This window comes from Ipomoea triloba, chromosome 14, assembly GCF_003576645.1.
Source record: "Ipomoea triloba cultivar NCNSP0323 chromosome 14, ASM357664v1".
In the NCBI taxonomy this organism is placed as follows: Eukaryota; Viridiplantae; Streptophyta; class Magnoliopsida; order Solanales; family Convolvulaceae; genus Ipomoea; species Ipomoea triloba.
Window position 1 is genome coordinate 13824950 of NC_044929.1, and position 16527 is coordinate 13841476.

Genomic DNA, 16527 nt, shown 5'->3' on the forward strand with positions numbered 1-16527 from the left:
AGAGCTGACAGGTTCCTGATGCGTGCAGTCTGATACTCTGATGCTCACGTGAGAGGGAGAAAAAATGTTCAAATGGTGTTGATTAAGAGGAAAGGTTATACCAAACTCTATCTCACCCAAACATATTGGATAGGAGTACACAAAGTTGTTGTTCTTATTATTAATATTATAATTGTTATAATAATAATACTTTCTCTGTCCCATTTTATATATCTGGTTCGGTTAATGAGGCTTGACTGAAGTTATTTTTAATTTAATTTTTCATAATATTAACTTTAATATTAATATACAAAATTTATATATTTAGAAACTACACTAAAAGTACTATTAAACACAAAAAAAATCAAATTTAAAAATAAGTAAAAAATAATAAAAATAATAAACAAAGAAGAAATAGTTGGATTGACCACTGAATAGTAATTAGGTTAATAGTAATAATAATAATAATAATAATAATAATAATAATAATAATAATAATAATAATATTATTATTATTATTATTATTATTATTATTATTATTATTATTATTATTATTATTATGACTACAGTAGTAGTAGTTATGTTGTTATTTTGTTTGGCTATTATTATTTAATAATACGAGTACAGTATTAAAATTTGCAAGGGTATTAATTCTGTATTAATTCTTTAATGACACGTTTGGTTCGCGAAATAGGCCTGGAATGGAATAGCTTTCCTAGTAATAGGCATATTCCGTTGTTTGGTAAAACTTTCTGTTCCCAGGAACATTGGGAATGACCTATTACCCTTGTAAGCGGAATATAGATTTCTAGGCCTCCTAGGTATTAGGCCATTCCTGAGTCCTCATGAATAGCCTAATGTTGTTATTTCTAATTTTACCCCTTAGCGCGTTTTGGAGAAAGATCTTCATTTTTCCCAAAATGCTCCTATATAATTTTAAAAAAAAAACTTTTAACTAAGAACAATTAAGGCTCCTTAAATGAATGAGCTTTTGGCTCTTTAAGGCTTCCTCATCCTGTTGTTAATTTCAAAAGAGAAGCAATGTTTCTCTTATATAGAGGAGCTCAAATGAGCTCCTCTTCATAAGTTATCAATGTGGAATCAAAAATTCTAATTTGTGTTTAAAGAAATTATTATATATATAATTTTGTTTTGTATTATTATTATTATTATTATTATTATTATTATTATTATTATTCCTTTTTTCTTATTATTGTTATTAATATTATTATAAGTTTTATTTTATTATTACATAATAATAATAATAATAATAATAATAACATGAATGTTCTTATTATTGTTATTATTATTATTATTATTATTATTATTATTATTATTATTATTATTACATATTTTATAAGGGTATTTATGTCTTTTAAAACATATTTCATTTCTATTCCTTAAACCAACCAAACACGGCAAATTATTGCATGGACCATGGTCCACACAGCTGGCCCAAAACTACGTCGTTCAATCTAAATAAAAAAAAAAAATTCGCAGGTTAAGTAGTAACGCCGTCAGACGCCGTTAGGCTGTTATGCGTGATTTTTTTCTGTGATTGTTCCCGTCTGCAATTCGGCCATTGTTCTCTTCTTTGCGATTTCATTCGATCATCGCAACCTCCTTTACGAACCTCCTTTACGATTTCAGTCATCGCCATCTCGCCTCTGCGACTACCATCTCAACAATTTCGCATTGAATACACATTTTGCATCATGGATAACATCAGTGATACGAACAACATAATTGATGCCATCGAATTAAATGATGATATTACAGGTTTTTATATTGTTTATATGTGATTTAGGTTTGCTTTTTAATTTGTATTTTGATTTATATCGTGCTTTTTTTATTATATTGTAGGAGATGTGAATGCCTTGATTGATGTTGAATTGAGTTCTTCCATTGATGTTGAATCAATTCCAGGTTTGTATTTGATTGCATGCTACATTGTTGAACATGCTTAATGTATTTATTAGATACATTATTTGCAGTTGGCACTATTCGGGGTGCAACTGAAGAGAATTCACCGATTGGAGTTTATGCTAGTTCTTGTAATGCTATGGATGCTAGTTCTTCTATTCCAGGTTTTTTTTTTAAAGTTGTTTATTATCATTTAATTATTATTAGTTGTGTTTCAGATTGAGGTACATTATGTTTGTGCGTTAGGTACATTATTTTAATACATAGGGTACATTATTTTTATGTACCATTTCTGTGTGCATTCTGATTCTGACTAAGGTACATAGGGTACATTATGTTTGTGCTTTAGGTACATTATTTTAATACATAGGGTACATTATTTTTATGTATCATTACTGTGTGCATTCTGATTCTGACTAAGGTACATAGGGTACATTATGTTTGTGCGTTAGGTACATTATTTTAATACATAGGGTACATTATTTTTATGTATCATTTCTGTGTGCATTCTGATTCTGACTAAGGTACATTATTTTTGGTCATTAGGTACATTATTTTAATGGATAGGGTACATTATTTTTATGCATGATTTATCTGTACTGTCTGTTGTTCATTCAGTTTATTCTTTTAGTAATATCTTATTTCTTTGTAGAGCATTGTTGGATTTATTCGGCACACTACCCTACCCCGCTCTACTTAGAAATTTGATTTTTTAAATTTGTTAGTTGTATTGTTTTTTAAAATTTACAGTTAATCAGGACTTGTTGGGGATTACAGTTGCTTCAATTGAAGAAGCATATAATTTATATAATGATTATGCTTCAAGATTGGGATTTAGTGTTAGAAAGGGCAAGCAGTATTACGTTCCCGGTACTCACATTATTAAAACAAAAAAATTCCACTGTGCAAAGGCTGGTTTCAAGTCTAATACAAATAAGTCTTCAAGGTCATATTCAAGGGTAGACACACGAACAGGGTGTACTGCAGGTTGTCAGTTTGATATGGCGTCTAATGGGCAGTTGATTGTGACAAAACATGTAAAGGATCATAACCATGAGTTTTGCCCACCTTCGAAAAGTTATCTTCTTCGGTCACACCGAAGTGTTGGTGCTAATCAATTGTCTTATTTAAAAGACTTGAAAAGGAGTGGGGTTGCACTGTCGGATGACATCCGGTTTTTGAAGCATCAATCTGGAGGTTCACCTTTCGTTGGATTTACACCAAGGGATGCATATAATAGCCTACTTATAGATTCGATAAAGAGCCTAGATGGCACCGATTCGAATTCATTAATTGAGATCTTTAGGCAGAGGCAATTAAATGAACCTAACTTTTTCTTTGATTTTGAAGTGGATGGCAATGCAAGATTGTGTAGTTTTTTTTGGAGGGATGCAAGAATGAAGGAGGATTTTGTGTTGTTTGGTGATTTAGTAGTACATGACACAACGTATCGTACTAATAAGTACGATATGATTTGTGGTCCCTTTGTTGGCATGAATCACCATTGTATGAACATAATGTTTGGTTGTGGGTTTTTATTGAATGAAAGGATTGAATCATTTGTTTGGTTGTTTAAGACATTCTTGCGAGCTATGGATGGTAAGTGTCCACAAACAATCATGACCGATCAGTGTTCTGCTATGTCTGCTACAATTTCACAAGTTTTCCCAAGTGCAAGACACAGACTTTGTATTTGGCATATTGGAGAGAATTCAAAAAAGCATATCAAAGGTTTAAGGAGTCAAAAAGGCTTTATGGAGTTATTTAATCTTCTATTGAAGTACACGGACACTGAAGCTGAGTTTGAATTTTATTGGAATAGGTACGTATACTATTAAATTTATCATTTTCTATATATGTTTTGTCATTCTTGTATTGTGAGTTGTATTAGTTTGCACTTATAAAATCAACCACGTAATGTTTTACTTTTGAAGTTAAGTTGGAAAGTATATTGTTTAGAAAATGTACTTTTGAAGTTAAGTTGGAAAGTATATTGTTTAGAAAATGTACTTTAGAAGTTAAGTTGGAAAGTATATTGTTTAGAAAATGTACTTTATGTGTTTTAATAATAAGTATATTGTTTAGAAAATGTACTTTATGTGTTTTAATAATATACCTTATGTATACTGAAAATGTAATTTTTGTAGTAACATTTTGATAATGTTTTTTCCCTTCTTTTCCAGTTGCATTTAGAACTTAGATCTTTTCATTGTCCTTTATGTGTGTTTCCTTTGTGGCATTTGTGCTTATAAAATCAACTGATATATACTTTATTTGATGTTAAGTTGGAAATTGTAGTGTTCAGAAAATGTACCCTATGTGTTTTAATAATGTACCTTATGTATGTTGAAAATGTACCTTTGCAGTCACACTTAGGTTTGTTGTTTTCAGGATGGTGACAGAGTATAAGTGCCATACAAATGCTTGGTTAGACAAATTGTATGTTATTAGGGAGAAGTGGTGTCCTGCTTTTAGTAAAGATTACTTTTCTGGAGGTATTTTATCGTCCCAACGAAGTGAGACTACAAATCATTCAGTTTCAAGAAGGTTATCTAAAACATCTGGGTTGTGTGATTTTTATAACTCTTTTGTCAATGTGGTTTCTGAGTGGAGGAGTAAAGAGAATGGAGAAGATGTCCGGTGTTCTCAAGGGTTGCCTACAATGGCATTGGATCATGTGAAGCTTCTTTTACATGCTAGGAATGTATACACCATAGAGGTATATTACTTGTTTGAACAACAATATTTGAAAGGTGCTGCATGTCATCAAGAGATTGTGGCAAGCAATGCTAATGAGTTTAAATATCACATTTAGCGCCCAGATATTGACATTATTCGACATGAAGTTTGTTTCAATATGAAGGATATGACAATATGTTGTACTTGCAAGTTTTTCTCAGAGATGGGCATCCTTTGTTCACATTGCTTGCGTATTTTTAACATTCATTGTATTGAAAAAATTCCCAAGAAATATATTTGTAATAGGTGGACAAAAAAGGTGGCTGAAGACAGGATAATGGATATTGCATCATCTTCTAGTACTTTTACCGTTGTTTCTCCAATTTGGGTTATAGAAATGGGTAGAAAATTGCAAAGGTTGGTTCTATCAAGTCAAGACAATTGCAAAGCTCGACAAGTCTATGAAGAAATTTTTGAAGATGGTAGAAGAAGGATTGAAGGTGAGGTTGGTCCCATTTGCTTTGATGATTTGGAAAGACCCATGCCAAGTGGTGGTATACAAAATCCAGAACGAAGTGGTGTATAAGGTGTTCGTAATCGAAGGCCAATTAGTACACTACAAAAAAAGTATAACCAAGCCAGAAGTCGAAAGAATTATGCAAAGACGGTTGAAAAAAACACAAAGGCTGTAGTCCAATCTTCTGTGCAGCAAGTTGTTTCTGATATTGTTGGTAGTGGTTATCTTGTTCATCCTAGTGGCAATACTAGTTCAGAGTTGATTTGTGTTAGGTCTAAGTCTCAAAACAATTCAAATGATAATTAGAAGAAGTTGTAGTAAGATTTTGTTTACTTATATATGCACTTTGACAAATTGTGAACTGGTTTTATATTTTTTGACTTGAAAGTTGTGTTTCTGTTTATGGTACATTATTTCTGTGCATTATGTACATTATTTTTAATGGATAGGGTACATTATTTTTTAGCTATGAGCTAACGATGGTACATTGCTAAGGTCACATGTGGTTGTGAAATGTTACTGATTATGGTACATTATTTTTGTGCATTAGGTACATTATTTTTGAGCTATGAGCTAACGCTGGTACATTGCTAAGGTCACATGTGGTTGTGAATTGACCATCACTTGATTTTTGTGATGTACTCTGTGGGTTAAGAAAATGTACCTAGCACTTTAAAATAATGTACCCTATGGGCTAAAAAAATGTACCTTTTGCTAAAATCACATACGTTTGTGAACTTACCATCACTTGATTTTTTTAATGTACTATATGAGCTAACAAAATGTACTCTTTGCTAAGTCACGTGTTTGTGAACTGACCATCATATTTTTTCTGTAATCACTTTGTGGGTTAGAAAAATGTACCTAACGCTCTAAAATAATGTACCCTATGAGCTAACAAAATGTACCATTTGCTAAGGTCATATGTGGCTGTGAAAATGTACCTAGCGCTTTAAAGTAATGTACCCTATGGGTTAAGAAAATGTACACTGCGCTTTAAAATAATGTACCCTATGGGCTAAAAAATGTACCTTTTGCTAAAATCACATACGTTTGTGAACTGACCATCACTTGATTTTTGTTATGTACTCTGTGGGTTAAAAAAAATGTACCTAGCGCTTTAACATAATGTACCCTATGGGATCACAAAAAAAACCCCTTTGCTAAAGTCACACACGTTTGTGAACTAACCATCATTTGATTTTTTAAATGTACTATATGAGCTAACAAAATGTACCCTTTGCTAAGGTCACATGTGGTTGTAAACTGACCATCATATTTTTTTTTTTTTTTGTAATGTACTTTGTGGATTAGAAAAATGTACCTAACGCTCTAAAATAATGTACCCTATGAGCTAACAAAAGGTACCATTTGCTAAGGTCATATGTGGCTGTGAAAATGTACCTAGAGCTTTAAAATAATGTACCCTATGGGTTAAGAAAATGTACCTTGCGCTTTCAAATAATGTACCCTATGGGCTAAAAAAATGTACCTTTTGCTAAAATCACATACGTTTGTGAACTGACCATCATATTTTTTCTGTAATCCCTTTGTGGGTTAGAAAAATGTACCTAACGCTCTAAAATAATGTACCCTATGGGTTAAGAAAATGTACCTTGCGCTTTCAAATAATGTCCCCTATGGGCTAAAAAAATGTACCTTTTGCTAAAATCACATACATTTGTGAACTGACCATCACTTGATTTTTGTTATGTACTCTATGGGTTAAAAAAAATGTACCTAGCACTCTAAAATAATATACCATATGAGCTAACAAAATGTACCATTTGCTAAGGTCATATGTGGCTGTAAAAATGTACCTAGAGCTTTAAAATAATGTACCCTATGGGTTAAGAAAATGTACCTTGCGCTTTCAAATAATGTACCCTATGGGCTAAAAAAATGTACCTTTTGCTAAAATCACATACATTTGTGAACTGACCATCACTTGATTTTTGTTATGTACTCTATGGGTTAAAAAAATGTACCTAGCACTCTAAAATAATATACCATATGAGCTAACAAAATGTACCATTTGCTAAGGTCATATGTGGCTGTAAAAATGTACCTAGAGCTTTAAAATAATGTACCCTATGGGTTAAGAAAATGTACCTTGCGCTTTCAAATAATGTACCCTATGGGCTAAAAAAATGTACCTTTTGCCATTATGGTATAGAAGTCAATTAATTACAAGTTGTAAATATTCCGGGCTGCGTTTAGTACGGAATCACTGTACTCATTCATTTCTGAAAATATTATGTCTACAGCATATTTTGCTCTCAAAGATGCCAAGAACAAGTCCTGCACATATATTGAAACAGAATGGTAGTTATATACACAAGCAAACACATGAATGATTATGACATAGAAAGAAGTATTAAAAAACTAACAAACAAAATCATAATATGCACATAACAAACATCTACAGTACTTACATCTGCAACTGTTCTATTGAATCCGGAATCCCAATTCGGTCCAATGCCCTTAAAGGTCTCCATATGACGCATGCAATAAATTCCGCAATCAGTAACATTAGAAGGATTTTTCCAATACATCTTCACTAATTCGTGCTTAAACACATCATCATCATCATCCTCATTCTTTGTCATTTTGTTCAACAAAGTTGTGATCCCTTTAAATTTGCAGTAGTTCTTGAATGCTTCAACCTGCACATTAGTTATGTCCATTATAATATATCAAATACCTAATCGTTCTTAATTTGAACACACAAGAATCTTAGGTTTGCAACTTACAAGGATTTGATCACAATTTTCATATCTAGAAACAAAGTTGAAACCTTTGCCAAGTGTTTTGTTGTCAATGATTTGGACAACCCTTTTCTTGAAATTCAAGCAAATGATGAAGTAGTGATCATGGCGTAGAACAACGAAGAAAATCTAAATACATATGATTTTAGAAGTAAGAACAACGAAGAAAATCTAAATACATATGATTTTAGAAGTATAAACAATGAGTATATATAAAATGGCTTTCATAGAATTTATTAATTTATAATATTATGTATTATAAATTACCAGTTAATTTATTAATTTATAATATTATGTATTATAAATTACCAGTTTTGCATCACAAATGTCAATGTTGGAATTCAATTGAAGCTCATAATCCAGACATTGATTGAATTGTCTTTGTTTTGAACTTGGAGAGATTTCTTTTTTCTTACCATCCGGATCATCAATTTGCATCTGAGCATGAAATGATATTTATAAGTATAACATATTACATGGCCAAATAATAATGATTAAAATAGAACACCATCAAATATAATGTACTATATACACCTAACTTTTATGCACACAAATAATGTACTCTATGAACAAAAATTATGTACCCTGTGAACAAAAATTATGTACCCTGTGCAGAATATCTCACAATAAATAAGATTCCATTATCAATATAATGTTGTAATATAAGAGAAAGTCCAGCCACTTACAATAGGATTGGTAGTGAAATAGATGAACTTTGGCTCACCCATTCCACGGGTGATATTTTTTTTATTCATTTCAAAGCTCCAAACATCTATAATACACTTCTCTACCCAACCACTCCGTAGAGTCAAGAACTGGTCTCTTCCAATGTAGTAGTTTTTATACTTAAACAGCGACTCACTGCAAGAAAATGTCTTGTTAATACTCATTAAAGACAAATATTAGCATAAAACATTATCAGTAACCTACTCAGCTAGATGTTCAGGCGACGGGTCCATGAATATAAAATCAGACAGTAGCTTTCGCTTTGCACTGACAAAAGATAGTTTTTCTTTGTTTGTCGTCCAAAATGGAGACCTCAGTTTCAATGGAAGATTTTTTAATTTTCTGTTTTCTCTCTCCCCATGTTGGACATGTTCAAAATCAAACTCCGATTCTTCAATTACACTGCCACATAAAAATAATGTACCCAATTAATAAAAATAATGTACCTAATGCACATAAATAATGTACCTTAATCAGAAATTTTAGACTTTACTTACATGTCAAACAATGGTTTTACTGTTGATGTGCTCTTTTCAGTCTCTTGGAGATTGGTAGGTGCATTGTGTTCATCAGGGCGTGTGGTGGTTGTTTCATTTGGTTTTTGAACATTCGGGGGGTAGGTGTTAACAAATCCCACTTTGGTGATGAAGGTAGGCCATCCAATTCTACTTCTTTTGGATGCTCAGCAGGGTTTATGGTGATTATGAATGCTTTCTCTATTGCTGACACTGCTGCAAGAAAGCTCTCGTCATTGAAGATTGGATCATCATCCAACAACGTCGAAGTCTCAGCAGGTTGGGAAGTTGATGCAACATTCAGCATATCAGACATCTTGCTGAAAGTTTTCTTGATAATGTCTTTCCCCATGTTTTTGCTCCCAACTTCAGCCATAGCTTTCCCAAATCTAACTATAGCTGCAGCCAATATCTTCATTTCTGTAGATATCTTCTCTACATCACTCATTGCAGCTTTATCACCAACTAGTTCCTGCACCTCAACCCCATCGCTTTCTTTTTCCTTTCCTTGAATAGTTTCATTGTTTTCAACATCAACAACTGGCTTTCTAACTCTGTCCAAAACCTTTCCCACATCAACAACTGGCTTTCTAACTCTGTCCAAAACCTTTCCCCTGCCAAATGCACCACTTCGCTTTTCATCTGCAAATCGTTTTTGGACCATGTCAACCGTCCAAGCTGATATGGCAGGGAATTTTTGGACCATGTCAACCGTCCAAGCTGATATGGCAGGGAATTTTCTTTCTATTTGCTGCCCTTTGAATTGCAACCTATCAATGTATGAAAACTAAAAAATAAAAAATAAAGTTAGTATGAAAGTCAAAGATTCATTAAGAGAATAAACAACATACATTGAATCAAAGGTATTACCACTAAGAAGATGAGTGGACCAGTGAAGAATGCAGTGGGTGTCTTCGTCCATTTTTCAACACTATCAATAAGACTTTTGAAAATATATCCACACCAGTTCAAATTCTTTATGTTGTTCACATCCATCAATGAGTACAAGAGTTTAAAGTTTGATGTCCATTTGGCGTGGCCCTTGAACAAACTGGAAACTACAAACACCACAAAATCCCTTTTGAACATATCACCATGGTCTTTCCTCTCACCTAATCCCTCAGAAAGTGTTTTCACCAATGGAGAACAACTATCTATTCTCCAATGCACTCTCCATTCTTCCACCAAGTTGTTATATTCTGTAGTTGCATTTGAGTTGTTCCCTTCAACAACTTGAATATCACTCTTGGGGAGGCCTAATGTGCTCTCCACATCATCCTCCGTCAGCAACATTTCTTCTTTCTCTAACCTCAAAGCACATCTATACACATCAAAGTTTTTTACCAAATAGGTAGTCAACATTCTATCCAAGTTGGACAACTTAATCTCTAGCAATGAGCCAAAACCAATTTCCCGGACAGCGTTTTTCTGTTCATCAGTGAGCTTTGGCAACAGTTTACTTAGCTCCATAGGTGACATCCTTGAATTGAGCAATCCAGGTTCATTTGTAGGTTGAATTTTCCCTTTTCCTTTTTCTTTCTTTACTACAGTAGGAGCATTGCCCTGATCAGATTGGCCCCTATCTTGATTTCTCTTCGATCTCTCTTCTCTAGCACAGTCTTGATTTCTCTTCGATCTCTCTTCTCTAGCACAGTCTGATGATCTTTCAGTTTGAGTCTGTTCAGTGTTTGTAGTTCGTTTCCTTTTCCGGTAGGTTTTTGTAACCTTTTCTAATGTAAGATTCAAGTCTTGGCTAGACATATCTGCTACAACTAAAATGTTAGTAAGACATTGATATTATGTTTAGTAAATACGTAGTATTAAATTTCTAAGTAATTTACTGGTGTTCGCAAGCAGCTCTCCCCTTGCAATTTTGGGGTCATTGTGTTCTATATACATGGGTAAAGATAGCCTTACTTGTCATCCTATACTATATAATATCATAAAAATTAAAACTTAAGACTATCAATAAAGGGGCAAAAAATAACTTAATGAAGATAATGTTAAATGGTTAAAGAACAAACCTGACCAACTGTCTTTCTTTCAAGTTTTAAGCTTTTAAATGGTTTCTGCAAGAAGACTGCAAATCAAAATTTATGCATAGCAGTATACATACTGGTTATAGACTTACAGTCGAATAAATAGTAAATGAAATAAGGAATCCTTATTTAGCCAATCAGGATTAAAGTAAAAACATAGAAAAGCTTTAAAGCACAGTTAAGGATTAAAGTAAAAACATAGAAAAGCTTTAAAGCACAGTTATTTTACTCAACACAATCAAAGACCTTAAAATCAGAATCTGTAAGAACTAAGAAGGATATTTCCTTCAGCATAAAGCTCTAATATTACATAGAAAGCATTAGCACCCAGTCCAAACTGAAAGAGAATTATCTATGAAAGAAGTGAAAGGCTCAAAACATGTAGAACCATACAGTATACAATAAAATTCAGAACAAAATTGCATATCTTGGTAGGTTCAAGAATTTTCAGAATATCTTGATATGACACCTTGGTAGGTTCAAGAATTTTCAGAATATCTTGATATGACACCAGTCAAGAAGGTCCTCTATTAAGAAACAATAATTTAAAACAGCATAACTACCAGTCTACCACCCACAGCTCACATCTAGAATGGACACATTTGCCATGGGCGAGCACTGATATGAACATAGAATGGACACATTTGCCATGGGCGAGCACTGATATGAACAGCACTTGATTTGAAGGTGTTTGGTTGTTTATGTTATGCATCCACACAGCTACAGTTAAGACATAAAATGGCATCAAGATGAAGGAAGTGCATTTTCATTGCTAATGTAAAAGGAAATATTTCATATGATGTACAAGCTAAGATGGTTTAGTTTTCATATCTAGAGATGTACATTTTTATGAACAAGTGTTTCCCTTCAAGACAAATAATGCTAAGAATCCTTCAGCAAGTAATTAAGGCACATGATTTATTTAATCCCTCTCTGCCAGTGATTATAATATAACTACTGATGGTCATTCCACTTTAGGTGTTCACCTTCACTTATAGCACAAAATTCAGCAACAACAACAGAGAGTGGTTTGCCAGATAAAACTCAAATGAATCTCATAATATAGTGAACCTAAGACATATAATGAGGCTGTCAAACATTGTCAAACATAATATACTGAACCTAAGACATATAATGAAGATGCCCTGTTTTTCTGTTCTCTTCCCCTCCCTCCAATCAAACATTGTGAAATTCAACAACTCTTAAAGCATTTTGAGAACCATGAAAATAGGAGGCAGGAATTAATAGAACTGCAAAGTTGATATTGAAGTCCAAAATATAGGCTAACCTAATACTCTGTAATTCATAGCAATATAGTCAGTCTCCTCTTCCAAGTTCCAAAACATGCTAGGTTAACCTAAAATGTACTATATGCATATCAATAATCTACTATGGACACAAATACAACCTGCTCAAAAACAACAAACAAGGAAATTTGTGCTTGAACAAGGAATGAGATGTTTACCTTCAAGAATCTGTTGTTTCCTCAAGCAATGGAGTGGTTTTGTCTGTCTTCTTGTGGCGATGGCAATGGCGTGGAGAGTGAGGAAGCAGTGGAGATGGCGATGGCGTCCGAGTCTGCTGCGTCTCTCCACAATGACGACAGAAGAGTGATGATACAAGCAGCAAAAATGGCGTCCGAAGAGTCTGCGTCTGTGTCGCGGAAACAAGGAAAGAAAAAAAAAAAAAAAAAGAAAGACGGGAGACCTNTGATATGAACAGCACTTGATTTGAAGGTGTTTGGTTGTTTATGTTATGCATCCACACAGCTACAGTTAAGACATAAAATGGCATCAAGATGAAGGAAGTGCATTTTCATTGCTAATGTAAAAGGAAATATTTCATATGATGTACAAGCTAAGATGGTTTAGTTTTCATATCTAGAGATGTACATTTTTATGAACAAGTGTTTCCCTTCAAGACAAATAATGCTAAGAATCCTTCAGCAAGTAATTAAGGCACATGATTTATTTAATCCCTCTCTGCCAGTGATTATAATATAACTACTGATGGTCATTCCACTTTAGGTGTTCACCTTCACTTATAGCACAAAATTCAGCAACAACAACAGAGAGTGGTTTGCCAGATAAAACTCAAATGAATCTCATAATATAGTGAACCTAAGACATATAATGAGGCTGTCAAACATTGTCAAACATAATATACTGAACCTAAGACATATAATGAAGATGCCCTGTTTTTCTGTTCTCTTCCCCTCCCTCCAATCAAACATTGTGAAATTCAACAACTCTTAAAGCATTTTGAGAACCATGAAAATAGGAGGCAGGAATTAATAGAACTGCAAAGTTGATATTGAAGTCCAAAATATAGGCTAACCTAATACTCTGTAATTCATAGCAATATAGTCAGTCTCCTCTTCCAAGTTCCAAAACATGCTAGGTTAACCTAAAATGTACTATATGCATATCAATAATCTACTATGGACACAAATACAACCTGCTCAAAAACAACAAACAAGGAAATTTGTGCTTGAACAAGGAATGAGATGTTTACCTTCAAGAATCTGTTGTTTCCTCAAGCAATGGAGTGGTTTTGTCTGTCTTCTTGTGGCGATGGCAATGGCGTGGAGAGTGAGGAAGCAGTGGAGATGGCGATGGCGTCCGAGTCTGCTGCGTCTCTCCACAATGACGACAGAAGAGTGATGATACAAGCAGCAAAAATGGCGTCCGAAGAGTCTGCGTCTGTGTCGCGGAAACAAGGAAAGCAAAAAAAAATAAAAAAATAGAAAGACGGGAGACCTAACGGCGCCGTCTCTCCTTAAGTGGAGAGACGGCGTCGTTTTGGGCCATGGTCCACACAGCTGTGTGGACCATGGTCCATGCAATAATGATTGCCAAACACTGTAATATAATTCCTAAAGTCTATTGCTTCTGCAAACCAAACAATAGAATACAGTTCCTATTCTATTCCTTATGGAATAGAATTCTTATTACCTCAAAATTCATTCCATGAACCAAACGTGTTGTAATTGTTTTAATTTGAAGATCTTATAATCACATATATTAAACAAATTAATAGTGTTTGTGGCTCTAATTAATTATTATATAAAGTAGTAAAGTGAAAAGAAGACAATTGCATTGCCTTCTTTGTGGCATTCTAGATCAAAGCAAAAGAAAATAAAAGAAGGTACTCCCATTACCTTCTTTACAAATAGGGTTTTGAAAAGAAGGTAATGACATTGGTACTTTACATATTTTAGTCTAGGGATTTTAATCTACACATTTTTGTCCAAATGATGTCAAATCTACATATTTAAAGCAATGACTCTCACAAACTACTCAAACGTTGAAATGTGAAACTGTCAACTGCTCTGAATCCTTGATAATGGCCTTTTTTTTTTGGTAAATATTTTCATATGTTAATTGATTGTTCAATTTTAGTTTAGTAAACAGTTTTTAGTTTTCTCATGTTAATTTTTTTTATTTTTTATCTTTTATTGGTAACAGTTGGTGTTGGACAATGCTGAGTGATGAATGATGAAATGCAGAATGCCTAAATTAGATAAGCTATTGAGCACACGGTTCTGATTATTTATATATGGAATAATGAAAAACTTAGAAAATTGCATATTATTGAACTATGTTTTTTTGGAATTTTGCAGTTTGAACTTTGAAGCATCTGTTTTGCATTTCAGCTGCCCCTCAGCCCCTGTGCTATGCATTTTGGTACACTGGTATAATTGCTATTTACATCTTAAAGAAACATAAACTTGTATGATTATTCTAGATTAGATAAGGATTTATTAGTTTAATTCTAATTAATTTATTTTTCTATGTGAATTATAGGGTTGTTAACGAACTGAACATAAACAAACAGAGGTTACTCGTGTTTGTTTGTTAAGGATTTTGGAGCATTCGTGTTTGTGTTCGTTTGTTAAGGTTTTTGAAAATCCTGTTCGTACGTGTTCGTTTGTTAAGCGTTCATTCGTGTTTGTTAACGTTAGCGAACACGTTCACGAACATGTTTGTGTACGTTCATGAAGAGGTTCATGAACACTTAATTACCAAACACCTGCACATGTTCATGAATACGATTCATTCGCAAACAAGACATAATCTATGTTCACGAACAATAACCAAATAAACAACACAACTGTATATGTCTCCGAACATGTTCGCAAACATTATTAATTAAACGAACACGTAACGAGCTTGTTCGCGAACATTACTAAACGAACATAAACGAGCTTGTTCGCGAACATTACTAAACGAACACAAACGAGCTTGTTCATGATCTCTTAGCAAACGAGTTTACCACTGTCCAGACTCTGTTCGTTTATTAACCGAGCTCTAAATTTTGTTTGTTAATGTTCGTTTACCTTAATAAACGAACACTTACCGAGCACAAACACGAGTAGTTTATCGAAAGCACTGTTTGCTAACACCCCTAGTGAATCCACATGATTTTGTGCATTTGTACATTTGTGAATTTTGTAATTAAGTGTTAGTATTTGACTTTTCATTTTATCAACTACATTTAGAATTTTAGTTCAGGTTAGATTAAATTTTATGATTTTTTATCTTCAAATTTTTTTTAATGATTTTTAAAAAGTTTTTATTAAAAAAAATTACAAAGTTCGAGTATAGTTAATCTGAACCTGGTTCGAATAAATGCACCTGACCCCGTTTAAAATTAACATAATTCAATTCAAGTTCGGATATAAATCAATTCAACTCGAAATAATTCGGGTAATGAATATACCATCGGGTCGAATCCGACCCGACCCATGCCAACTCCTAAACTTGCATGTTGGTATTTAAATACTTGCATTTTCGTCCAACATTGTAGGTAGGTAAATGGTCAAACCTACCATTCTAATTTCTTACGTACTAGTCAATTGGGAATTTTTGACCAACATATAAAAATTGATTGAAATTTTCGACCAATATGCTTTCCAACTTCCTCCCGCCTATGAAAGTTGCTATTTTATCCAAAAAATCGACCAATTTTTTGTTGGACGAAAAATTTAGTCAGAAATAGCAAATTTTTGCAAGAGTGATTATGAGATAATAATTTTTTTATTGTTTGTTTTTTCAAATTTAAAAAAAAAATTATATATATATTTTTGTTGATAGGAGAATTTATTCAATGACAAATGAATTTCTTTAAATTGAGAAAAATGATTTTTAAGTCTATTTAAGTATTTTATTTTCTATTTTTGGAAAAATCATACAATATAAGTTCTTATATATATTACACTAATATATCCTTAGGGATATTGGAATCTTTATACTAATTATTTTTAATAATTTATTTCTCACCAACTCAATAATTGTATTAAATTCTAAGTAATTTCGCATTCATGGAATTTAAAATAAATTACTTCAATTTTTTTTTTTTTTTTTTTTTACAAACCAAAC

The 16527-nt window shown here is 32.9% G+C and overlaps 1 protein-coding gene across 1 annotated transcript; it reads left to right on the plus strand.

Annotated features, from left to right (window-relative positions):
- The first annotated feature begins 1694 nt into the window (after window positions 1-1694).
- On the plus strand, window positions 1695-5404 carry LOC116003986 (protein FAR1-RELATED SEQUENCE 5-like). The gene is made up of 8 exons (XM_031243929.1): window positions 1695-1758; window positions 1843-1905; window positions 1974-2066; window positions 2653-3724; window positions 4294-4655; window positions 4766-4832; window positions 4888-5086; window positions 5291-5404. The coding sequence occupies exons 1-8, from the start codon at window positions 1695-1697 to the stop codon at window positions 5402-5404; spliced, it is 2034 nt and encodes a 677-aa protein (XP_031099789.1).
- Window positions 5405-16527: the final 11123 nt, after the last annotated feature.